Below are 25,000 nucleotides of genomic sequence, written 5' to 3' on the forward strand. Positions count from 1 at the left end.
AATACTGCATCCAGTTTTGGTCGCCACAATGGAAAAAAGATGTGGAGACTCTAGAAAGAGTGCATAGAAGAGCAACAAAGATGATTAGGGGACTGGAGACTAAAACATATGAGGAATGATTGCAGGAATGGGTATGTCTAGTTTAAGGTGACCAGATGTCCCACTTTTGGCGGGACAGTCACGATTTTCTACAATTTGTCCCGCGTCCTGCGTCATTATCAATAAGTCCCGATTTTTCATGTTTAATTTTGGCGCCTTCTCGCTCGCTCGCTCGATCTCCCATTTTTGCTGCGTTGCAGCTCGCTCGCTCACTCCCCCGCCCATCCGCACTAGTCTAAGCCAGCCCAGCCGCCGTTCACTGATTGGCGGGAGTCCAGCCAATCAGTGAGCGGGCTGGGGGCAGAAAAGTTTAAGCTTCGCGCTGCTTGACTCGAGTCTTCATTTCGCCTTCGCCTTCTTGCTGCTTCAGGTAAGCAACTCCGGCGGTGGGACTCGGGAGGCTTCGGGTGGGTGGCAGCGGCCTAGCTTTCGCAAGGGAAGGCCTTCCCTTGCAAAGGCCTTCCCTAGCGAGGCCGCAGGCTGGCAGTAGCCGCCGCCGCCTAGCTTTTGCCTTTCCTAACGAGGCTGCGGGCTGGCAGTAGCCGCCGCCGCCTAGCTTCCCCCCCCCCGCCCCGCCCTCCACGCCTGCTTAGTAACCCTAGCCTTATTGTCCCTCCACAGTCCAGTCCAGTGTCTTACCTGTTCCTGCTGCGTCTCTGCCTGCCTGCTCCCTGTTGCTTCCATCCATCGCTGCGAGGATCCATCGCATAGGAGTTCTGCTGATTCTGCCTGCCTGCTGGTAAGTGAGCCGGGTTTTTTTCTTTTATTTTTTTGATGTATTTTAAAATAAATTTTTTTTATTGTGCATAGGATTTTTTAAAATAGCTTTATTCTGTGTGGATTCTTTTTTTAAATTGTCTTAGACTATTTAAAAAAGATTCTATCCAAAATAAATTGAAATAAACCATTTTTAAAAATTCTATGCACAATACTTTGAAATGTATTGTGCATAGAATTTTTTAAGATGGTTTTACTTCAATTTATTCTGTGTGGAATAGTTTGAAATGTTTTACTTCAATTTATTCTGTGTGGATTCTTTTTTTTAAAATTGTCTTAGACTTTTTAAAAAAAGATATTATGTATAGAATTTTTAAAAATGGTTTTACTTCAATTTATTCTGTGTGGAATAGTTTGAAATGGTTACAGTGTAAATTATTGCTGGTGTAATACTTAACAATGGTTTTTAAGGATTTCTTTTATTTATAGAATATCTTTTTAAAATTATTTTTGGGGAAATTTTATTTTTTAACTGTTTATAAAATATATTTACTACAAGAAATGTTCCTTTTTGCAAATGTTTTCTTTGTGATGCAATATGTTCAGACCAGGTTTATGTGTCTCAAAGTGGCTGCTATTCTATGGGCAGACCAGGTTGGTGCAAGGCAGCTTTGGCAGATTTAGTGTGTTTCACCCTCGTTGAATTTTATATCGTATAAAATCGTATAATTTTTTTTTTTTAGATTATTAACATAATGAGTAAGAAAAGAGGATGCAAATTCAATGATGATCTAAGAAGTGAATTTCCTTTTCTTAAAAAAACCAAAAGCGATCACATAGTAAAATGTGAGAAATGTAATGCTGAATTTTCTATTTCGCACGTCGGGAAGAATGATATTTCAAAGCACTTGGAGACACAGAAACATAAAAGATATTTAGATACTGCTGCATCTTCCTCCAAAATACAGGAATTTTTTCGGAAAACTACTTATGGAGACGAAGAAAAGAAATTAGCATTAGCAGAAGGACTTATGTCTTTTCATGCTATTAACCACAATCATTCCTTCAGATCTATGGACTGTACATCATAAGTTGTCAAAAAGTTATTCAACAAAAAATTTGCCTGTGCTGGAACAAAATCCGAGGCAATTGTGTGTAATGTGCTTTCCCCATATGCATTTTCAGAATTAAACAAAAATCTAGAGAAAATTAATTTTATATCCATATATCCATCCATTATATATGATGCATCTAATCATAAGGATGTAAAATTATTTCTAACCATTATTAGATTTTTTGATTCGGAAACTGGAATACAAATTAGAATTTTAGATTTTGTTTCTTTGCCCGGCGAAACTTCTGAAATAATTTTCAGTTCCATTATTAATATTTTGGAACAAAACAATTTAAAACATAAAATAATTGCATATTGTGGAGACAACATGAATGCAAATTTTGGAGGAAAAGCGAGAAGAGGTACAAATAATATTTTTTATAAATTAAACAAAAACCTTAATCAAAACATTATTGGTGTTGGTTGTGCAGCGCACATAATACATAACGCCATTCAAACAGCTGCTGACTTGTTGCCCGTAGATGTGGAAAATATTATTGTTAAAATATATTCTTATTTCTATATATACACTGTGCGCGTTGAAATGCTTAAAGAATTTTGTGAAAATGTTGAAGTCGAATATCACAAAATACTTGGTTACAGTAAAACTAAGGTGACCAGACGTCCCGCATTTGGCGGGACAGGCACACGTTCTCCTAATTTTTCCCGCGTCCCAGGCCGTTCCCAAAAGATCCCGCTTAATTTTGGCGCCTTCTTCGATCTCTCGCTCCCCCGCCTATCCGCTGCCGCTCGCATGGGCGGAGTAGTGTAGCGAGTGAGCGGGCGGATGGCGGTGGGATAGCCACCAGAAGCCTTCCTGCCCACCACCGGCTGCACTGCAGCTGACTCGCCCCGGGCGGGCTGGGAGGCTTTGGGCGTCCGGGCGAGAAGAGCCGTGAGCAGATGGTGGTGGGATCGCCGCCCGGGAGCCGCCAGAATGGAGGGCATAGCCGGGTCATCCCAAGTGGAGCCCGCCTAGCTGCGTTGCGCACACGCGCGGGCATTCAAGGAATCCGGCCAGATTCCTTGAATCCCCACGTGTGTGCACAACGCAGCTAGGTGGGGGGAGCTCTGCTTGGGATCCCGGGTCATGCTGTTGAAGACACGCTGGACGCGGCAGGGCAGGGGTCCGCGGCCGGGAGCAGAGCCAGCCACTGCTGCAGGGATCGGGTGCCGCAGCAGCAGCAGTTCCCAGTTGGGGCCGGGCGCCCTTAACATAGCAACCCTGCATTGCTCGTAATCTTGAGGCTCCACGCGAAAGGGCCGAACACGGAGGAAAGGAAGGCGCATCGGGCATCCAGATCACAGCGAGGAGAAGGAGGAGGAAGGTATTTATTATACTTGTATTTATTATACTGTGGATTTGGTCTGCATCAACCTGCCGCCTCCCCTCACCAGGCAAATCGCGGTGAAAACTCTGGGTGAGTCTCGGTGGAGAGCTTGGCGGGCAGCTGGCTGGACTTCTAAGAGGTGGGGGGGAGGAGGTGGTGGAAGAAGTGGCAGCTCCTTGAAATGGATCAGCACCTCTCCATTTAATAATTAGGAAAGAAAGACCATGAGACTCCATACGTGGAAAATCAAATGTACTTTTACTAATTAAAAATGGTTAAAGAGCGGTTGCATAGCGAAGTCTGATTAATTAGGCGCGAAAGCAGTTGATATATAGAATAGCCCATTCCACACCCCCTGGCATCATAAGCCTAGTCCAATCATAAGTCCTTCAAGTGTCAGGTGTGAGATAACTTCAAAAGGCATCATGAAGATGGAATGTCGTTGCCGTTAGTCCAGGCAGGAAACACCCACGCATGCGTAGTCTGACCATCCTGAGAACTCCAGAACATTCCTCCAGCACATCGAGTAACCCCACCCAAATACCATGCCCTCCCTCCCCGTTTCATGGCAGCTGAAGCAACAGCAAAGCAGAAGCTGACATCCGGCCGTCCCCCGGAAAAAAGCGTTCAGGGCTAAAAAAAAAAACACAAACAAACAGACGAACAACAAAACACAAAAAGAAACAGGGAGGGGAAAAGAGAAAAATTAAGGCTTGTCAGGATACGCATCATAAAACCTCCGAAGCAGCCGGGGGGCACGAACATGGGACTTGTCAACCCATTCCGCATGAGAGGGAGGAAAATGCTTCCAAGCCACCAAGTATTGGATGCGATTACGCCGCTTGCAGGAATCAAGTATTTGACGAACTTCAAAGTGTCGTTCACCATTGATCAGCAAAGGAGTAGGCGGAGGGTCATCGGGTGGACGTAAATGTGAAACACGAACAGGTTTAATGAGGTTAATGTGGAATACCGGGTGAACTCGATTAAGGTGCTTGGGCAACTGCAAACGAACAGAGACAGGATTGATGACTTTCACGATGGGGAACGGACCCACATATTTCGGCCCCAACTTTTTAGACTTCTGCGTGGTGTGAAGGAACTTCGTGGACAAATAAACCAAGTCACCCTCCCGGTATTCATATGGCTGTGTACGCCTTTTATGCGCCTGTTTTTTATGGGCACGATGTGCAGCATCCAGAGTCGCCAGGGTCAAAGGCCAAATACGGCTGAGACGTTCGCTCCAGTCAGCGACGGACGGAACTTGCGGCTGGTCACGAGGCAATTCAGGAATAGGAACAAAATCTTGACCATACACCACACGGAAAGGCATGAAACCAATGCTGGAATGGACAGAATTGTTGTAGGCCACCTCAGCATGCGGCAATAAGTCCACCCAATCATCTTGTTGATAATTGATGAAACAACGTAAATATTGTTCAAGAACAGAATTAGTCCTCTCACAAGCGCCATTAGTCTGAGGATGGTAGGCGGAGCTAAGGCCCTGGGCGGAGCCAATACGTTTGAGAAATTCCTTCCAGAACACTGAGGTGAACTGGACACCCCTATCGGAGATGATGCGATCAGGCACCCCATGCAAACGGTAAATGTGGGAAATGAAGAGTTTAGCTAGCGCCTTAGCGGAAGGAATTTTGTGGCAGGGCACGAAATGAACTTGTTTCGAAAACAAATCCGTAACGACCCAAATGACGGTGTGCCCCTGGCTCTCGGGGAGCTCAACAATAAAGTCCATAGAGATCTCCTTCCAAGGGGCAACAGGTCGGGCGACAGACTGGAGCAATCCCTGCGGTTTACCTGGAGGCCGTTTCGCGGCCGCACAAGCGGGACAACTGGCAACATAAAGTTCAATGTCCTTCTTCAAAGATGGCCACCAAAATTGTCTCTTCACTAAATGCAAAGTTTTTACAAAACCAAAATGACCCACCAATTTGGCGCCGATCCATGGCAATTCGTCCCTCATTGTGCACTCATCTTGATGCTTCTGGAACCAGTCATCCTGGGGAAGGGCGAGTTTGAGGTCAGAAAGAAAATCTTGAGTCACTTCCACTTTTGCTCGTGCCTGCTGGTGAGTAATCACCGGAGCCGCCAGGCTGGAAGTGGGAACCACCAGTTGCACGATGCTCAGTTTAGAGCAGTTGTATTGAGGGAGTCTGGACAAGGCGTCCGCCATGAAATTCTTCCCACCAGGGATGTACTTGAGTGTGAAATTGAACTGGTTGAAATGTTGGGCCCACCGCATTTGTTTGGGGGAGAGACGGCGCGGCATTCTCAAAGCCTCCAGATTCTTGTGGTCAGTCCACACCTCGAAAGGGTGCTTAGCGCCTTCCAGAAAATGGCGCCACGTGGTTAGGGCCCACCGCACCGCAAACGCCTCCTTCTCCCAAACTGCCCAACGTCTCTCAGTGTCTGTGAGCTTGCGGGAGGTGTACGCGCAAGGTTGCAGGTTACCTTGGTCGTTGGATTGCAACAAGACGGCCCCAACAGCGACGTCGCTGGCATCAGCTTGGACGACGAAAGGCTTGTCCATGTCGGGATGCTTCAGCACCGGCTCCGCAGCAAAAAGGCGTTTCAGTTTCTCGAAAGCCGCTTGGCAGTCCATGGTCCAGTCAAGAGGCTTGCTAGGCTTAGGTTTAGGGCCACCTCTGGATTTCAGCAAATTAGTTATAGGAAGCGCAATTTTGGCAAAAGAAGGAATGAATTGATGGTAGAAATTAGCAAAACCCAAAAATTTTTGCAATTGTCTACGAGTTCTAGGCGCGTCCCACTCAGAGACCACCCTCACCTTTTCAGGGTCCATTTCAATGCCGGCTGGAGAGATGCGATATCCAAGGTAGTCAATCTTAGTTTGGTGAAACTCACACTTGGATAATTTGGCATAAAGATCAGCAGCTCTGAGTTTTTTCAAAACAGTGCGCACGAGTGCGACATGTTCGTCATAGGAGCGAGTATAGATAAGGATATCGTCCAAATATACGATAACTCCTTTGTAGAGGTGGTCATGCAAGATCTCATTGATTAATTGCATGAAAACTGCAGGGGGGCCCTGCAGGCCAAAAGGCATGACCCGGAACTGGAAGCAACCAAGAGGGCAGTTGAAAGCAGTCTTCCATTCATCTCCCTCCTTTATGCGGACCCTATAATAAGCTTCCCTGAGGTCCAATTTAGTGAAAATGCGGCCCTTCCCCAACTGGGCCAACATGTCCTTCATCAATGGAAGTGGGTATACATTTTGGGCCGATATCCCGTTCAAATTTTTAAAATTAACACATAATCTGAGAGAGCCATCTTTCTTTTCACGGAAAAGTACAGGGGCAGCAACCTTGGGACGAGCAGGTTCAATGAATCCCCGTTCCAAATTTTTATCTATGAAATTCCGCATTTCTTCCATCTCTCTGGGTGACATGGAATATATTTGGGGTTTTGGTAGCTTAACCCCGGAAAGAATGTCAATGGAGCAATCAGTAGGTCTGTGGGGTGGAAGTTTGTCGGAAGACTTTTCACTGAAAACTCCCCTCAGGTCCCAATACACTTTAGGAATCTTTTCCTCTCCTTCAATCCTCTCCTGCCCTCTGGCGGCCACCTCAGGATTGCAATTAACAGGTTTCTCAGGAACGCCCTCCCCTTCCGGAGGCTCTTTCGTGCGAATGCGTAACCAGCCTTCCCTCCAATTTATGCGAGGGTTCCATTTCCGAAGCCAAGGGAGGCCCAAAATTAGTGGTCTGTCCATCCCAGGAGCCACAATGAAAGAGATTAGTTCTGTGTGGGAACCCATTTTCATTTCCAAGGGCTCAGTAAAGAAATGAGCGGGGGCCCCGTCCGCGATGGACCCATCTATTTGGCAGAAGACAATGGGGTTTTTTAAAGTACGTAATTTGAGGCCCAACTTTTCCACTATAGCAGGATTGATCATTGACCGGGAACACCCTGAGTCAAGTAAGGCGTGAAGGGACTCCGGCCCCCCATCGGGCGGAACTTTCAATTCTATGGGGATTAGCATGGGGCCTTTGTTTGAACTCACCCAGCGAGGCGATGTGTCGTCATCCGAGTCATCAGAAGAGCTGGGGGGGGCGTCCGCTTCTCCCTCCAAGGCCTGGCTGAAGCGAGGGGGTCTGGAATCCACAGCGAAGACAGCTTCCTTCTTTCTCTTGTCTGAGGACTTGCCAGATCTCTCCTCCCGCTTGGACGGGGGTTGGGTGGTTGAGGGTAATTTAGCACGGCAGTCGGGTGCGCGATGGCCTAATTTTCCACAACGAAAACACGTGACTGGCCTGGATTTCCCCGAGGGGCCACCTCTCCCCTCGCTCTTCCCTCCGAACGGGGCTTTCCGGCTAGGGGGGGCATGGATTTTGCAGCTTTCTCCTTCCTTTTCTGTCTCTCCTCCCTTGCACAACGGAGCCTCGTTAAATCCAGCTCGATGTCAGCAGCGTGTTCAAACCAAACGGTTAAGCGCTTGGGGAGATTTCGATTGACACATTGCTGATAGATATCTTCATCCAAGCCCAAAGCAAATTTGTCCAAAAGGGCTTCTTCACTCCACCCCCTCATGTACTGGGAAAGGCGTTGAAACTCTTGAATATACTGGGACACCGGTCTGTCGTCTTGCTCAAGGGTTATACATTTTAATTTGCTTCATTTCTCAGTAAGGGGGTCATCAAAGCGTCTTTTGAAAGCCTCTATAAACCTATTGAAATTCCTCAGGAGGGGGGAAGTCGATTGATGTAACCCAGTACTTCAGTCAGACGCTTCTCCGTCTAATGATAGTAAAATCATCCTTATTTTCATGGTATCTGATTCAAAATCTGGGCCGTAGATCTCCATGTAATTATAAACTTGCATGATAAAAGACCCCAGTTTCGCAGGGCTTCCATCATATCTCACAGGCAAGGGGGGAATTTTAGCCATTCTGCGTCTTCTGGGAGGTGGCCCCCCTAGCCTGGCAAAAGGCCCAGCAGGAGGGGGTGAATCAGCACGAGGGGGGGTGAATCAGCGCGTGGGTTTTCTCGCTCCCAGCCCCTCCTGACCTCTTCGTCTTCCCCACATATTTGCCCAAAGTACCTTTGTTCCAAGTAATCAGGTTGATCTCCCCCCTGGGGTCTTCTTTCGGCTCCCGCCTCCAGCGGTCTTTCCTGGTGTCTTCTTCGGATAACCCCCGCATCCCAGCTTGCCCCCTCCTCTCTTTGTCCTACCGAGGTGGACCACCGGGGGGGAGGTGGATCAGCCGGGCTTGATATCTGCAGCTGAGACAATTCTTCATGAAGCAAGAGTTCGGCGGGGAGTTCTCCCTCCTTTTCTCCGCTGGCTGGCGAAGACATTTGCACCCTCCACGGTAGATGGTGATCTCCTGGAAAGGTGATTTTGAGACTTCGCTACTTGTCAGCACCTCTCCATTTAATAATTAGGAAAGAAAGACCATGTGACTCCATACGTGGAAAATCAAATGTACTTTTACTAATTAAAAATGGTTAAAGAGCGGTTGCATAGCGAAGTCTGATTAATTAGGCGCGAAAGCAGTTGATATATAGAATAGCCCATTCCACACACCCTGGCATCATAGGCCTAGTCCAATCATAAGTCCTTCAAGTGTCAGGTGTGAGATAACTTCAAAAGGCATCACGAAGATGGAATGTCGGTGCCGTTAGTCCAGGCGGGAAACACCCACGCATGCGTAGTCTGACCATCCAGAGAACTCCAGAATATTCCTCCAGCACATCGAGTAACCCCACCCAAATACCATGCCCTCCCTCCCCGTTTCATGGCAGCTGAAGCAACAGCAAAGCAGAAGCTGACAAAGGCCTGCTTCCCCCTCCCCTCTGCAGACTGGCTCTCCTCTCCTATTATCGTGGAAGGCGTCTCATTGGGGGGGGGGGGAGCAGGCCTTTCTCCATTCAACAGATCCAATATACAGAGTTTTATTTTTGGGCCCTAAAAATATTGTCACTGAGGATGACAGAAATTTCTTCATCATTGCTGTTGGCCTCAAGTAGCAAATAATTAAACATGGTTTTTAGTGTACTTAGTTAGCCATCTGCTTTTTAACATTACATGGTATCAGTTTCAAGAATGCATGCATTCCTGAAAACCTGTAACAAACTTGTTGAAGGGCCTATGAAATATTTTCTAGTTTAATGTAGAATAAGTATTCTTAATAAAAGAAAAAGTCATTTTTATTTAATCCATTGCATTCCTTTTTATAATGACATTATTTAACTAAACTGGAAATAAATCTATGTTTTGCTAGAGTTTTAAAATGAAAAAACCTTACATTTTGTTGCTATTATTTTAATCAGAGTTTTGCCAAGTGAAATTATATAATGGTTCCTCATGTCTCTGTAATTTTCTAAATCTCATCCAGAAGTACCACAGAATCTGGCATTTTCAGCAGAATGATGCTGATGCTAATAAAACATCCTGATTTTTGGTGAAAGGATGGAAAGAGGAAGGAAGGAGGAAGAGAGATCTAAAGAGCAGAAAGACAGAAGGCAGATAGGCAAGAGGAAGGAAGGAAGGAGAAAGAATGGAAAGGAAGGAAGGCTAGAAGGAAGAAAGAGGGAGGGAGGGAAGGAAGGAAGGAGGAAGGAAGGAAGGAAGGAAGGAAGGAAGGAAGGAAGGAAGGAAGGAAGGAAGGAAGGAAGGGGGGGTACTTCCACTTGTAGGCCTGGGACTGAATGCAGGAGGAGTCTCTCCATAGGATCAGCTGCTCCTCTGATCATGGTCTATGAAAATGTTACTGCCTGCCTGATGCAAATTTAGACAGATGGTGCTTTGGGCTGCCCCTCAAATCCCCCCTTTACTCCTCCCCCTGTAGAATTCAGCCCCCTGAGTTTTGCCTTTGAAGGGCATGTGTGGTTATGGCGGATGGCAGAGTCAGCTGGAGGTTGAGAGGGGATTGGGGCTTTTGTCCGCCTGTGGAGTTCTCCCCATGGACAGGATGGGATGTTGGCATGAAAGGGATCTGGGCACAATCTCACCTGTTCCAAGTAAAGTTGCCTTTTGCAATTGGCTACCGGTAATCCTCGACTTACGACCAGGATTGATCCCCCAATTTCTGTTGCTAAGGGAGACGTTTGTTAAATGATTTTGCCTCATTTTGCGACCTTTTATTGCCACGTTAAGTGAATCATGGTGGTTGTTAAGTCAGAAACATGGCTGTTTAGTGACCAAAGTTACAATGGCATTGAAAAAAGTGACTGATGACCATTTTTCACACTTAGCGACCATTTTCACACTTAGCGACTGTTGCAGCATCCTCATGGTCACGTGATCAAAATTTTGATGTTTGGCAACAGATTCGTATTTATGATGGTTTCAGTGTCCTGGGGTCATGTAATTGTTTTTTGTGACCTTTTGACAAAGTCAAATGGGGAAACCAGATTCACTTATGTTAACTTATCAGCTGCAGTTATTCACTTAAGAATAAGGTTGTATAATGGGCTTAGTGACCAAAGTTACAATGGCATTGAAAAAAGTGACTGATGACCATTTTTCACACTTAGCAACCATTTTCACACTTAGCGACCGTTGCAGCATTCTCATGGTCACGTGATCAAAATTTTGATGTTTGCCAACAGTTACAATTTATATTTGTAAATTGTAGTTATGTTGAAATAAAAAAAATATTACAATACTATTTTTGCGTGGTATGAAAATTTTTATTGCTCTGTATAAATTTTTTAATCAAGCCCCCCCCCCCCCCCCGTCAAAGGTGTCCCTCTTTACCAATCTGAAAATCTGGTCACCTTAAGTAAAACGTGCTGGTTAGCGCTTTTGCCAGCTGTCGAAAGAATTTTGAAAATATACGATCCTTTGAAATCCTACTTTCTATCACAGGATAAATGTCCTAGAATTTTAGAAGAGTTTTTTGAAAAAGAATTTTCAAAAATTTGGCTAGAGTTTGTACACAATCAAGCAGCTCTTTTTCAAAATACTATAAAACTTATTGAAGGTGACAAAATTTTGGTAATCGAAGTAGCAAATGAAATTAATAATTTAAATTTTCAGTATCAACAGCGCTTAGAAAATATTTTTATTCCGTTAACTATCCGTAATAGTATAAGCCAGCTAGAAGAACAAGGTGCAATAAATCGTGCAGATATCATGAATCACATTAAAAAGTTCTATAGTAACTGCATAGATTATTTAGAAGAGTGGACGGTACATTACAATGATATTGAACATTTTCATTGGGTTGCATTAAAACAAGAACTTAATTGGAATGATGTGCAAAAATCATTCGATCATATTACTCAAAATTTCCCAAATAGTAATATTTCTGAAAGTGATATTTTTGATGAAGTATCATTATTAAAAATATATATATTGATAAGGAAAAGGTTAAAACTTGGGCATCAGCAAAAATCACAATAGAGAACAAATGGTTAGAAATATTTCATCATTTTGAAACAAACCTTGTTCCATACAATAATAAACTAAAAATTGTGGAATACGCGTTGTCCTTACCAGGAACTAATGCTGCGACTGAACACGTTTTTTCTACGGTAAATAAAGTGTGGACATCAGAAAAATCACAATAAGTGTTGAGACTTTGAAAGCCATTTTATGTGTGAAATATAATTTAATAAATTCTTGTGAAAAATTTCATGACCTTTTAAACGACGACAGCAATCTACTAAAAAAAAATCACTCAAATGAGAAATATGCCAAAGAATAAAATAATACTGTACATAATTTTTGTAAATATATTTTATAAATATAAATGTAAATAAATGTATTATATTTGTAAATTGTAGTTATGTTGAAATAAAAAAAATATTACAATACTATTTTTGCGTTGTATGAAAATATTGTTGCTCCGTATAAAAATTTTAATGACCCCCACCCACCCCATCCCCGGTCAAAGGTGTCCCTCTTTACCAATCTGAAAATCTGGTCACTTTAGTCTAGTTTAATGAAAAAAGGACTAGAGGAGACATGATAGCAGTGTTCCAATATCTCAGGGTTTGCCACAAAGAAGAGGGAGTCTCCAAGGCACCTGAGGGTAGAACAAGAAGCAATGGGTGGAAACTAATCGAAGAGAGAAGCAACTTAGACCCGAGGAGACATTTCCTGACAGAACTATTAATCAGGGGAACAGCTTGTCTCCAGAAGTTGTGAGCGCTCTAACAGTCTTTAAGAAGAGATTGGACAACCATTTGTCTGAAGTGGTGTAGGGTTTCCTGCCTGAGCAGGGGGTTGGACTAGAAGGCCTCTACGGTCCCTTCCAACTCTGTTATTCTAGTCTATTCGTGAGGTTAACTCTTCAGAACCTTGGTTTAAAGGAGGGTACCTCCATTTGCCAGCAGGAGGCGCTGCTTGCCGGTATACTGTCACCGTTTGGCGAGGAAATGACCTAAGAGGAAGCCTCCGGCTGTGCAAACAAACAAGGGGGAAGGTTGTGGGGGGGGGAAACGCACCCGAGTCAGCAGCTGAGTTTTAGGAGTTGACGTCGGACCCCAAAGTGAGTGAAAAGCCAGGGCCTGCCTGCCGGTAGGACGCGCGGTGGCTGCTCGGGCCGGGTCAGCTGGGCGCTTTTGACGGTGCGGGGGGGGGGGGGGGGCGCCGGTGCCAATACACGAAGGATGCCCATCCTGCACTTGCACTCTATGTTTGAGCTGCTGCCTTTCCTGCTGCTGCTGCTGCTCTTTTTGGTGGTGGGCTTTTTTCTGATATACCTCCAACGACCCGAGCCGGACCCCAAAAAGGTTTAGGGGTCCCCGGGGCGTTTTCCCGCGGCAAGATGCCGGCGCGCTCCTGCTGACATCGGAGTCGTGAAAGGCGAAAGCAGGTAGGGGTCCTTCCGACTTCTCCTTCTCTCTTTCTTGGGTCTGCCTGCCAGAGAAATTCGGGGTGCGAGAAACCAATTTACCCACCCCCCTTCCCTTGATACACTGGCTTCCCTGTTGGAAAAACTGGGTTTAAAAGCCCAGGTAATCCTTGATTTAACCCCCCCAATGGAGTCCAAAATGTATGTTTGCTAAGTGACGTTAAGTGAATTTTGCCCCATTTTACCACCTTTCTTGCCACACTTCTTAAGCGAATCCCTGCTGTTGTTAAGTGAATCTGGTCCCGTCCCCCGCCCCTGTGACTTTGTCAGAAGATCTCAAAAGGTGATCATGTGATTCTGGGGCAGCAACCTTCATAAATATGAATCACTTGCCAAGCTATTTAATTTTGATCATGTGACAGTAGAAATGCTGCAATGTTTGTAAGTGTGAAAAATGCTCCTAAATTACTTTTTTTCAGTGCTGTTATAACTTTGAATGGTCACTAAATGAACTGTTGTAAGGACGGCCTGTAGAGCCATCCACCCACACTCAAAGTCATTGTGATTGCTTTGCTGGACTGGGTCAGCCAATGTTTTATGGGTAGGTATGAAAAAGAAATGAAGTGTTTCTCTGATTTTGCTCCTTTCCAAGGACTTGTTGAATATCTGTGTCATATCCTGGGCAACAATATTTAAGTGGTTTGCCTTTAGGTTTGTTTTTTTCCTTTACTCCAAAAATTATTTTCAGGAGTTGGAATAGAACCACATTCATCATATGTTTAATCTGTGTGGGCACCAATTTCAAATACATGATTCTAAGAGTGACTCGAAATGTTAAAATGAATAAATATGTATATATAACACAGCTGGGAAAATAATAAAAAGACATTAACATGAGGAGGAGGCAGGCACAGAATCAGGTCTGTCAGATCCTCAGGGATGATTCACACCCCGGTCAGCATTTTTTTATTTTCCTGCTATTGGGCAGGAGATATAGAAGCATAGCCAGCCAAATGAATAGGCTGAAAAAATAGCTTTTATCCATGGGCTGTCAGACTTCTGAACGCAACATAACATCACAATTTGGTTTAATATGATAGACTTGCAGGGCCAGCGCAACATGCAACATGTTCATGCAAATGTAATATAATATAATGTTACATACTTATAGGTATATGGGAATGTGTGTTACTTATTATTTATTTGAGTTTAAGGTAGGGGTGCGTTCCGGCAAAGACTACTGCTGGTTCGCTCAGGGGTGTGTCACACACGCGTGTGCATATGCAGAGTACAACTAAAATTGCTCTGTGCATGCGCAGAAGCAAAAAACAAGATGGTGGCGCCATAGGCACTGCTGGGAGAACCGGTTCAGGGGCATGGCTGCTGGTTCCAGCGACTCAGGCCGCCTAGCTACTACTGGTTCAGCCGAACCGGACCGAGCCGGTAAGAACTCACCATTGGTTTAGGAATTCTATTTCTTTCATTTTTTGAGTTATTGAGATGTATTCTGTGTTTCCTGGGGCGAGGGCGGGTGTGGGTGACTACACCAAGGAGGGGCTGATTCAATTTCATTGTACACATGTTGTGCATTGACAATAAAGTTTTGATTTAATTTGAGGTCTTCAAGGCTTTGTGAAAGGCCAATAGGGTTGGGGCCAGTCTGATCTCTGGAGGGATAATGTTCCAGAGGTCGGGCATCAGGCAACAGTAACTCTGGTTTCTATACATACATCAGAACAATAACAGAACATGTCTTTGTTATGTATAATTACTGACTCTAACAGCAGTAGAGATCAACTTGACTTTGCATTTGATAACTGCAGCTAGATTGTTGGTGGCGCAATATTGGAAGAAATAAGATTTGTTTACTAGTTAGGAATGGATATTGAAGATCACAAACTTAGCAAAGATGGCTAAAATAGTTGCATATCTCAAGGATAACTCAAATGAGAGATATAAACCAGACTGGGAAAAATGGACTGACTATATTCAAAATAATATGGGTCTAGGAAATTTCAGATAGTTTATGACTAAGATCAGAAACGATACAAATTATTTATAGTTAGCCTAGCAAGGAGGAGCTAATATGAATTCAAAGATGTTATTAACTTTCTACGTTTTCTCTTAAGTATATCTTAAACTGTTTTTGTTAAAGATTTATACCTTGTATTGGTTCTGGGAAGTCAGGGTGGGGGAAGGTTAGGGGCTTGGGGGGAGGGTGGGAGGGAGTGGAGTTTACTAAGCTGGAGGAGGGATGTTGGATGATTGTACATGTATACTGTTATTTTTTTTCTTTTTTAAGTATATTGAAATGGAATTATAAATACCATCAACACAAAAGGGATTTTGCTCAGATGCCGAAACACATTAAGTGAATCAGAGGAAGAGTGGGAAGTAGAGGAGAGAAGAAAGATAGGAAGAGAGGGATAGGAGGGAGGGTGAAAGGGGAAGATGAAGTGTATAAGGAGGAGTGGTAAAGGGAGAGAAGAGCAGGAGAAAGGAAGGGGAAGTAGAGTAGAAAATGATGGAGGGAAGTCAGGATATAGAAGAGTTGGAAGTAGAGGAGAGAAGAAGATAGGAAGAGAGGGATAGGAGAGAGGGGGAAGGGGGAAGATGAGGTGTATAAGGAGGAGTGGTAAGGGGAGAGAGTAGAAAGAGAAAAGAAGAGGAAATAGAGTAGTATGGAAGCGGAAATACACCAACGAAAGGAAGAGTGGGAAGCAGAAGGGAGAAGAAAAGTGGGAAGGGAGGGATAGGAGAGAGGGTAATGGGGGAAGATGAGGAGGTTGAGGATAAGGAGGAGTGGAATGTAGAGAGAGAAGAAGGAGAAAGGAAGGGGAAATAGAGTAGGAAAGGAAGAGGGAGGGAAGATAGGAAATAAGAGAGAGGTAGAAGAAAGAGGTGTAGGGAGAGTAGAAGAGCTAATAATGGGTGTTAATCTTTTTGGGGTGTTGAGGACAAGAGGAACTGATGTAATCGCTATTTAATACTATATGATATTGGCTATGTATAGTATACATGTGATTGTATGTTATGAAATTGAAATAAAAATATGAAAAAAAAGAACAATCACAGAACAATCAGCAGCCATACTGACTGCTGACTGCTGTGCAGAGAAGTAATTGCTCTTGAAACATAGCTAGATGTCCCATGCTCTGAAAGGTTGGTATGGCTGCTCTGGTATGTGTTGAAACTGACTTATCAGTTGGGAATTCTCCATGCAATAACAAAGCTGGCTGTGCTCTATTAATAGCATTGCTGTGTAATGACAGCAGTTGTCGTAAAAAGGGAGTTCTCATACCCTTAGTAAATTCATGGCGGTGTATATTGATTGACTGTACATCAGGGCTGTCAAACTCACCGCCCATGGGCCGGATGCATCACGTGCTGGCCACGCCCATGCCCAGTTTAGCGAAGGGGAGGGGGAAATCCTGATACATCACGTGACTCCGCTGTGATGATGCAAGTTTGACACCCCTGCTGTACATGGAGGCTGCTGTACCTCTGGCCAGTTCGCTCATTTTACACAGGTAAGTTTTTTATTTTATCTTTTGTTTGATTGATTGCCTGCCTTTTTATTCAAGCAGTACATCAACAACAGCTAGGTGTCACACTAGACTCTACACACCTAAACTTTGTAACAGTAAAGCAACAAATTGTTGTGAGAAAGACTGCCTTCTGTAAAGTAAAAAATGAAGCAAGCCCCAAATCCACTCAGCAGCTCAATTCAGGGCACTAGTTTGAAGATCTCCATGGTCCTGTCTCCTTATGCATTTCTTTATATATTGAGAAGTGACCCTTCATGGACTCTCAAAAATAGAGATATCCATAAAAATGCCTCAGTTACAGAAAGCTTTCTGAGACAGAAAGCTTTGGTGTCTCTTTGATTATATCTTGTTGCTTAAGGAAGATTTTAATTTCTCAAACCTTTGGATTTTTTAAACTTGTATCTGTTTTATCTTTGCTAAGGAATTCTTACGCTGCTATTCATCTATTTCAAATGATGACTTTTTAAAATTGTGGACTTTTTTGGGGGTGGGAGGAAGCCATTTGAAAAATGGTTTGTTTATCAGTAATTCAGTATAATTATATATGATTAATAATAGCTGTTATGAAGCATAAAAACTAGAAAATATTAACAACAGCGCTTTTTGAAATAATTGTTGTGTTTTGATGATACCATAATACTATACAAAAGCAGGCCTTTGACTGCGGCCTCCAACCATTTCTTTTTGGAATTGAGTTCACTGAATTAGGCCATAATTTGTTTCATTCATACTTTGAATACGTTCCATTTATCTAGGGTTCATGCAACATACTAAGCCAGAACTAAACCACCCATATTATGGCTTAGAGTAGTGTGTGTCTTCCTGTGCTAAAGTATCTCCCTATTTTTCTCAATTTACTGGTAGCAAACCTCTTGCAGTATTTTCTTATCGCATTACTGGAAATCAAGAGCGATCAAGTAGAGCATCACATACAATGAACCTGTGAACTCCTGGGCAAATCTGGGGGAGATTACATACTTTGTCTTTTTTAGACTTGCACAAGAAAATGCTTTTCCAGACAGAATACAGGTGTGATCTGAAAGACTTTCAGCTTTGCACATATCATTCTATCTCCAGCGGATGGCAGGAGTTTACTTTTCCCCAGTGCTTTGTTTCCTTGAAGGGGGGCTTGGTGGGCAAGGGGTAATCAGAGTTATAGATATGAAAAAGAGGAAATACTGGCTCACCTTTTTTCTCTCATTTTCTCTCTTCCTTTGGCCCAACTGCAAAAAGTCAGGGAACAGGGCCAGGCAAGGAATACTCCAGTTGTTCTACATTTGTCTTCAGTAGAAAGAGCTGTACATGTTCAATTAGTATGATTGTAGCAGAAATAAGTACATATATAGATTGCCTGTCAGCCTTTTGAGGGCGCTGACTCCAGCGTTCCCCCCTCTTAGCCAGACAGGCTGGAGCTGCTGAGATAGTTGCAGTTTTGCAGCTTCTAAAAGATTACACAGATCCATTTATTGTTTTAGGGAGTCATGATACCAGAATGATCAGGAATTCCTGATATCCTACCCTAACTCAAAAATGTTAAATGGGAAAGGCAGTGGTTAGGTAGCAGAAGAGATACAAGCAAGGATTCCATTAAGTTAAAGGAGAAGAATTCAAGACAAAGGAACATATTGATGGATGGATTTCAAGAATGGTACTTTACAAAGAATTGTTAACATTTGGGGAGGAAAAGTGAACAAATGAACAGACGAAATTGAACAAGGAAAGTGAAACAGAGATGCTGTAGTTATAGTTTATAGTCATAGTTTATTAATCTTGTATGCCACCCACTCCCGAAGGACTCTGGGTGGCTTACAATACAAAGGGGAAGGGAATAAATAAGACAAACAACAGTTTAAAATACACACAACATTCATAGTTACCGTGGGGCTGGATACTTCAACAGCCCCCCGGCCTGCCGGAACAGCCAGGACTTAGTGGTTTTACGGAAGGCCTGGAGGGTCGTAAGGGTCCGGATCTCCACGGAGAGCTCGTTCCAGAGGGTCGGAGCTGCAACAGAGAAGGCTCTCCCCCGGGGGGTCGCCAGCCGACATTGGCTGGCAGATGGAATCCGGAGAAGGCCTAGTCTGTGCGATCGAATCAGTCTTTGGAAGGTAATTGGCTGTAACTGGGGCTTAGAAATGTAGGGACCAAAAAGTAGAATACTCAGGATTCCCCAGTACTAGATGTTAACTGGGAAGTTAATAGTATATTAACACAACTGCTCTTCTTCTTTGAACATACCTTCCAACTTCTATTCTTTGAGTAGATTCCAGATCTCCAAAATGTTTTCCGTGGATTCTGTCATGTCTTGTCAACTCACTTTTGCATGACTGAGCAAAAACTGAGGAATTTTGATGACTGAGCAGTCTGCTTGGCCCTGGATTCAGAAACTGTATTTGGCTTACTGGAGTAGGGGAGCCAATGATGTTAGATTGTTTTGCACACTGAAGCATCTTATTTTCAAATAATAAGAGGAAGGCGAGATAGCTTTACAGGAACAGCAATTATTCAGTTGGAGTACTAGCTGCCTGTGTTGGAAGAGAATCTTCCCCAAGTTTGTTTTTTCTTCATTTGTTATCCAAGGGTTTTATTTCCTTTTATCAACTCTAGTAGTACTGTTTTTTCTCTTTGCACGGATTAGAGAGCCTATCTAGGGAAGAACCAATGCACAAATATCCCTGGTCCAAAGAAACACTCTATGATCTCACCTCTCTCCATAGGTCCTGCTAACTCAGCAGCTTCCCTGGCTTAATAGCACTTGAAAGAGGGAAAGGGATGGAGGAGACAAGCAAAGAGGACTATAAAATATATTCATTTGATTCAGAAGTTCAGCAGTTACTGAAAACAGCACTGAAAGGTTAGTAGCTCTTTCTCTATCCCCCCTCCCTTTTCCTTTCCATTTCTTCCATGGCCCCCAAGCACGCAATCCTTAGAGCTTATAAACAAACGAAGAGATTGTCTGCTGCCATGAAACTCTTCTGATTCCTTAAACTCTGCCCCAGAGGCTTTTTCTTCAGGAACTAAGGAGGGCACACGCATATGTAAGACTTTCTGCAGTTGCATCCAATTATTGACTAATATAATCCAAAATACACACTTGGTATTTATGTTATTGAACTATTGGACACTACTTCAGCACACCTGTAGGGCATGCAAGTAGGAAAAAACTGGCATGTCCAGTTCCTATTTTGCCCACTGAACGTTTTGGTGCATGTCTCCAAGTTCACTCGGAATGGTATTTTATGTGGCACTGCTGATGTAATTTCTGTCAAATGGATTTACATTTCTTTCGATCTAGAATTGAGTGTTGCCTTCTCTTCTGTAGATCCCAGCAGCGTGGATCTGGAGAAAGTGGCCAATATAATTGTGGACCAGTCTTTAAAAGATTGTGTATTCAGTAAAGAGGCAGGACGCATCTGTTATGCCATCACTCAGGTGAGAGACCGAATAGTCCTTCTGAGAATTAGTAAGAAGTTTAATGCCATTTTCCACATTCAACTATGGTATACTTTGGATTCTGTTTGTCAATCCTCAGCGTTGTTTCATGCCTATGAATGGGTGGAATGTTGTCCCCATTTCCAGTTTGAGATAGATTTGTATAAAGTAATATAATGAGATAGTAATAACAATACAATAATGCTATCCTCCCCTTATAATATGACATATACTATAATAATATAACACTACGCAGTGTAATTAATTCATTCCATATAAAGGAACCTGTAGGTGGCATTAAAGCAGGGTTCTGGGCATGCCTGTCATTCAGCAGCCATGCTTCCTTTCCACAGATGGAGCTTGGCTTGACCTGACCCACAGAACATGCTTGGCATCCAGCCCAGAGGAGAGGATAGAAGCTGAATCTATCCCTTCAACTACAACCCCTGACTTGGTGAGCAAAACTCATTAAATAACCCATTTAAGTTTTGCCTCCCTCCACATTTTGTGTCCCTAGAGGCTCCTGCTTCTTCAGGCACATTTTGTCTTCCTATGGATGGGGTTTGGACAGTGTGGGTGAGAGAGAGAAATGGAGGTAGAGCACAGATCTCCTTTCCAAGCCCAGTAGAACTGAAATAGCAAAAATCGGGCAGATTTCTAGTGTATTCAAGTACATGGGACAGAATTGCATTATAATATCAAATGTGTTTTGTCACTTGCTTTTCCTCACCACTATACAAATGCCTACGAGATAAAAATCCTGTGCTACCACCAATGTTCCCTCATGACTAGGAAGCAGATGTGCAAGATTATACAATATATAAGCCGAGGTGGCTCAGTGGTTAGAATGCAGTACTACAGGCTACTTCAGCTGATTGCTAGCTGCAGTTCAGCAGTTCAAATCTCACCGGCTCAAGGTTGACTCAGCCTTCCATCCTTCTGAGGTTGGTAAAATGAGGACCCAAATTGTTGGGGGCAATAGGCTGACTCTGCAAAACCACTTAGAGAGGGCGATAAAAGCACTGTGAAGCAGTATATAAGTCTAAGTGCTATTGCTATCTACTGGCTATGAGGAAGTTTATAGGAAATTTTGCTGGAGTAACTTTAACCTTTAATCTTCTTTTCCGGTCTCCTAATTTCACGACTTACAGGCATAGAAAAAATACTGGATTCTTCCTCTATGCCTGGGCCTATTAAGCTGGGAGATAGTCCAAGCAAACCAAGGAGAAAAACTTCAGAGGCCCTAATTGTACATGTCAGGTGCTTTCAAATTTCCGTTCCAAAAGGAATGGAGATGCATCTGGGTGCATGTCACTCTCTTTTGATAGCTGGGGATCACTAGTTCCCTTCACCATCCCTCATGACCCCTTTCTTGGTCTCTGTGTTTGCACACTGTCTGGGTCAGAGTTGTGCGCAACAACTGCTGCAATGGTGTCCATGTGAACAGTGTAAAGGGAACACGGACAGCGATTTCTTTTGATTGCATATAGCTTATATAGCTTTCCCTTGGGCTTAACAGCTTGATGTTTATCACAGGTGGAAAGCAAACAAACAGGCCAAAGTATCTTCCGGCGGTGCCTTCTCAACCGACTGCAGCAAGAGTATAAGGACCGTGATGAGTTACGAGCCCATTCCCTCCAAGCCTGGATCTGCTATGTCACTTTTATCTGCAATGTCTTTGACTACCTGAGGGTAAGGGGATCCTATTGAGAACACCCAAATGCCTCAGAGCAACATTCAGAGTTGGCCTGGTATTGATTCATGCCTAGTCCACAACACCACAACTGAGATCAGAATTTCAGTCATTAGTTGTTGCAACTGTAAGCCAAGGCATCATATGACCAGAGCCATTTTTTTTACACTTTTTGTTGTGATCTAAATCAGTGAAAAACATTGTGAGCTTTTTTTTTCTGCACTGCTTTTAGTTAAAAATACATTTACTTGCTTAGTGTGTTTTTTTAAAATCTCCAAGTGGTAATAAGAAGTTGAAGACGGGGGTGTGTGAGGGTTAAACATGCTTATGGATATGACAAGTCCACAATCTGTTAACAGGTCAATAATATGCCCATGATGGCATTGGTGAATCCTGTTTATGACTGCCTCTTCCGATTGGCACAGCCTGATAGTCTGCAGAAAGAGGAAGAGGTGAGTTTTCTTGGAACAAACCATGGATAACATGGACTCTGTTAATTCACAGCTTGGGTGAATTTAAAGAAAAGAGAAAGGTGGAATAAACATAAATGAAGAAAGTCTTATCTTATGTAGTGGAATTGGGGATTACATGCAAGGAAGTCAAGGTGTAAGGTAGTTATGAATCAAGGGGTTACAGTGTATGTTAGAAAGTATGAATTGGTATCAAGTAGATTGTTGTGGGGGCATATGAAAGAAGGGATCAATTCAGAGGTGGTATTCAGCAGGTTCTGACCAGTTCTGGAGAACCGGTAGCGGAAATTTTGAGTAGTTCAGAGAATCGGTAAATACCACTTCTGACTGGCCCCGCCCCCATCTATTCTCTGCCTCTCGAGTCCCAGCTGATCAGGAGGAAATGGGGATTTTGCAGTAACCTTCTGGAATGGGATGGGAAAGGAGATTTTATACTATCCTTCCCCTGCAATGGCCACCATGCCACGTTCACCAAGCCACGCCCACAGAACCGGTAGTAAAAAAAATTTTAATCCCACAACTGGATCAATTGGTTAGTGTCAGATGCATGTTACATTCCATTGAATTGGAATTCCAATGAAAAAATCAAAACTTTTGGATGCAATTGCAAAATATTTTGAATATATACTGTAACAAGAGTACTGAAAAGGTTATTGAACCTTTCAGAGTCCTAAGAAGGAATGAAAATGGGTATTGTTTAATGAGGGAGAATATGTTTAGAAGTACATACTTTAAGTATAAAACTATTCCTATATGCACCCGGAAAAGAAACAATTTGCCATAATCCTTGGCCGGAATAGCCACATCTGGATGGCACTACTAGCTTGAGGACAGGTGAGGTAGCCCTTGAACTGTGTTTATTTTTGTCAGTGGATAATGATCTGGAAGAGAAGCCTCAAGGACATGTGTGGTAATACATGTTGCTTTCTTGCCTTAAGGTGGACTGCCTGGTGCTGCAGCTGCATCGCATTGGTGAACAGCTGGAAAAGATGAACAGTCAGAGGATGGATGAGCTCTTTTCCCTTCTGCGTGATGGATTCCTTCTGCAGAAGGGTCTCAGCTCCCTGTCCCAATTGCTACTCCTGGAGATCATTGAGTTCCGGGCCACTGATTGGAAAATGACAGAAGCAGCCCAGAAGTATTATTACAGTGAGGTCACTGACTGAACACTTGAACCACCAGCAAAGCCTGCATTCGCACCATTTCCACCAGCAAACTTTACACCAAAGCTGCAACTTGTATAATGTTTTTTTAAATTATTATTCCTAAACCTTTTGTTATTGAACATGTGCCCTGCTCCTTTGTGCCAGGGAACTGCTGCCTAAAACTGAGGAGCTGAGAGAACACTTTAAAAAGGAAAAAAAGTAGCAGATACCTGGCCACTGCTGCTCCTGTTGTATTGCACTAAATACTGGCTTTTTATTATGTCCTTTTGCAGGCTGGGCTGGGATTTTACGCAGGGAGGTTTTCTCTCCCTTACTTTCAATTTAGCAATGTAAATGGCAGGTTTTAAAAACCAGCCTAGGAATCATTTCACATCAACTTAAAAAAATAGCAACTCATTCTGGCCTGTATTGGTAAGCTTTTGTTTCGTTTAATATTTGATAACTGGCTTCAGTTTATTCCTTTTTTGAAAAAGGAAAATAATTCTGTGATCAAAGCTCAAGTGTTATTTGCTTTTTTGTAACCAAGCTTTCTCCAATGGAACTATTAATCACTCTGGAATCCAAGCTGTGCCTAGACAAGACTAGTCTGAAATCAAAATGTTTTCTCCACAACTATAGGAAACTCGTCTCACAGGGAGAGGATAATATTGCATAATAAGGGAGATTTTGGTGGATAACCTTATCACTTCCAACCAGCATATAAAATGGCATAATCCAAGAAGGGCTACTTTGATAGTTAATCCTTACCTATTTAAATGCAAAATCTATCACAATACAAAAGGCTTATCTTAGGGGGGCGGGGGGAATGAGAAAAGAGACAGTTTTTCTCTCCCTTTTCCCCTTAAAGCAAAACAACCATGGTAATTAAACATGTAATTTAGGTTCCTTAAAGGCTACATTCAAGGGACAAATCTTTTTATTAACGTGGGTTTCTTCAACACAATGCCTTTCAGGTATGAATTTCAACTCTAAGGAAGTTCAAATCCAAAGCACCAGATTGTGGAAGTCCATCAGAGTATAGTATGCCCCAGGAAGCTACTGCCCAGCAATGCTTGACGCTTCAGGAGGATAGCTCTGGTTTCTAACTGACCCTCCAACAGCACTTTTTTTAAAAGAAAAAGAGTCTATGATTGGGTACTTTGATCTTTCTTCAAGTGTAGGAAAATACTATGCAAATATTTTCTGCTTGCAACCTTCAGCTTTCTTCCAAGCTAGGTCAGATTTTAGCTAAGGTGGCACCTTCTGCCACCAGAAGATGTAAAGCCACAGACTTTTACAAAGCCACAGCAGAATTAGTCCTTTTGGGGAATAGGTAACAATTCATTTTATAACATTTCTCTCCCACAATACTTTAAACCAATGTACTGTAAATTTATCTGAAAGAGACTTGGTTCTGTTTGGAACTTTTATAAAATATTTTACACTTCTGCCTCCATTCTTTTTATTATTATTATTCTAGACCAAATTAAATCAGGGAATAATCATTCAGCTAGAGGCATGAAATGACCTTTTATCAGACAGAAATGGTATCCTATATGGAATCAGCACCTGAAGTGCTGCTTATTCAATATTTAAGCCTGTCAGTTTATTCATTTTGTCTTTCTACATGATCATGAAGGTTTCTCCAAGAATACTATAGTTACAAAGAG

The 25,000-nt window shown here is 43.1% G+C and overlaps 1 protein-coding gene across 5 annotated transcripts; it reads left to right on the forward strand.

Moving 5' to 3' along the window:
* Positions 1 to 696: 696 nt before the first annotated feature.
* On the forward strand, positions 697 to 24,786 carry MIF4GD (MIF4G domain containing). Of its 5 annotated transcripts, none has more exons than XM_087709960.1 (7): positions 12,702 to 12,736; positions 13,522 to 13,643; positions 19,308 to 19,444; positions 19,913 to 20,022; positions 21,559 to 21,714; positions 22,075 to 22,167; positions 23,124 to 24,786. In XM_087709960.1, exons 3-7 carry the CDS (start codon positions 19,363 to 19,365, stop codon positions 23,349 to 23,351), a joined length of 669 nt encoding a protein of 222 aa, XP_087566086.1. In that variant the 5' UTR covers positions 12,702 to 12,736; positions 13,522 to 13,643; positions 19,308 to 19,362; the 3' UTR covers positions 23,352 to 24,786. The 5 variants fall into 5 exon arrangements, with proteins under 5 accessions (XP_087566088.1, XP_013915677.2, XP_087566086.1 ...); XM_087709961.1 differs by lacking the exon at positions 12,702 to 12,736 and adding an exon at positions 12,827 to 13,063; XM_087709962.1 differs by lacking the exons at positions 12,702 to 12,736; positions 13,522 to 13,643 and adding an exon at positions 697 to 838.
* The last annotated feature ends 214 nt before the right edge of the window (positions 24,787 to 25,000 follow it).

Source organism: Thamnophis sirtalis, unplaced genomic scaffold (genome assembly GCF_051295495.1).
Source record: "Thamnophis sirtalis isolate CommonGarterSnake01/CBP01778 unplaced genomic scaffold, rThaSir2_p1.2 scaffold_3, whole genome shotgun sequence".
Lineage (NCBI taxonomy): Eukaryota > Metazoa > Chordata > Lepidosauria > Squamata > Natricidae > Thamnophis > Thamnophis sirtalis.

Coding starts and splice junctions, on each gene's coding strand:
- MIF4GD (XM_087709962.1), top strand. CDS start 19,363: ATGGAGGAGACAAGCAAAGAGGACTATAAAATATATTCATTTGATTCA. Junction 19,445..19,912: donor ACTGAAAACAGCACTGAAAG/GTTAGTAGCTCT, acceptor TCTCTTCTGTAG/ATCCCAGCAGCGTGGATCTG. Junction 22,168..23,123: donor GTCTGCAGAAAGAGGAAGAG/GTGAGTTTTCTT, acceptor TCTTGCCTTAAG/GTGGACTGCCTGGTGCTGCA.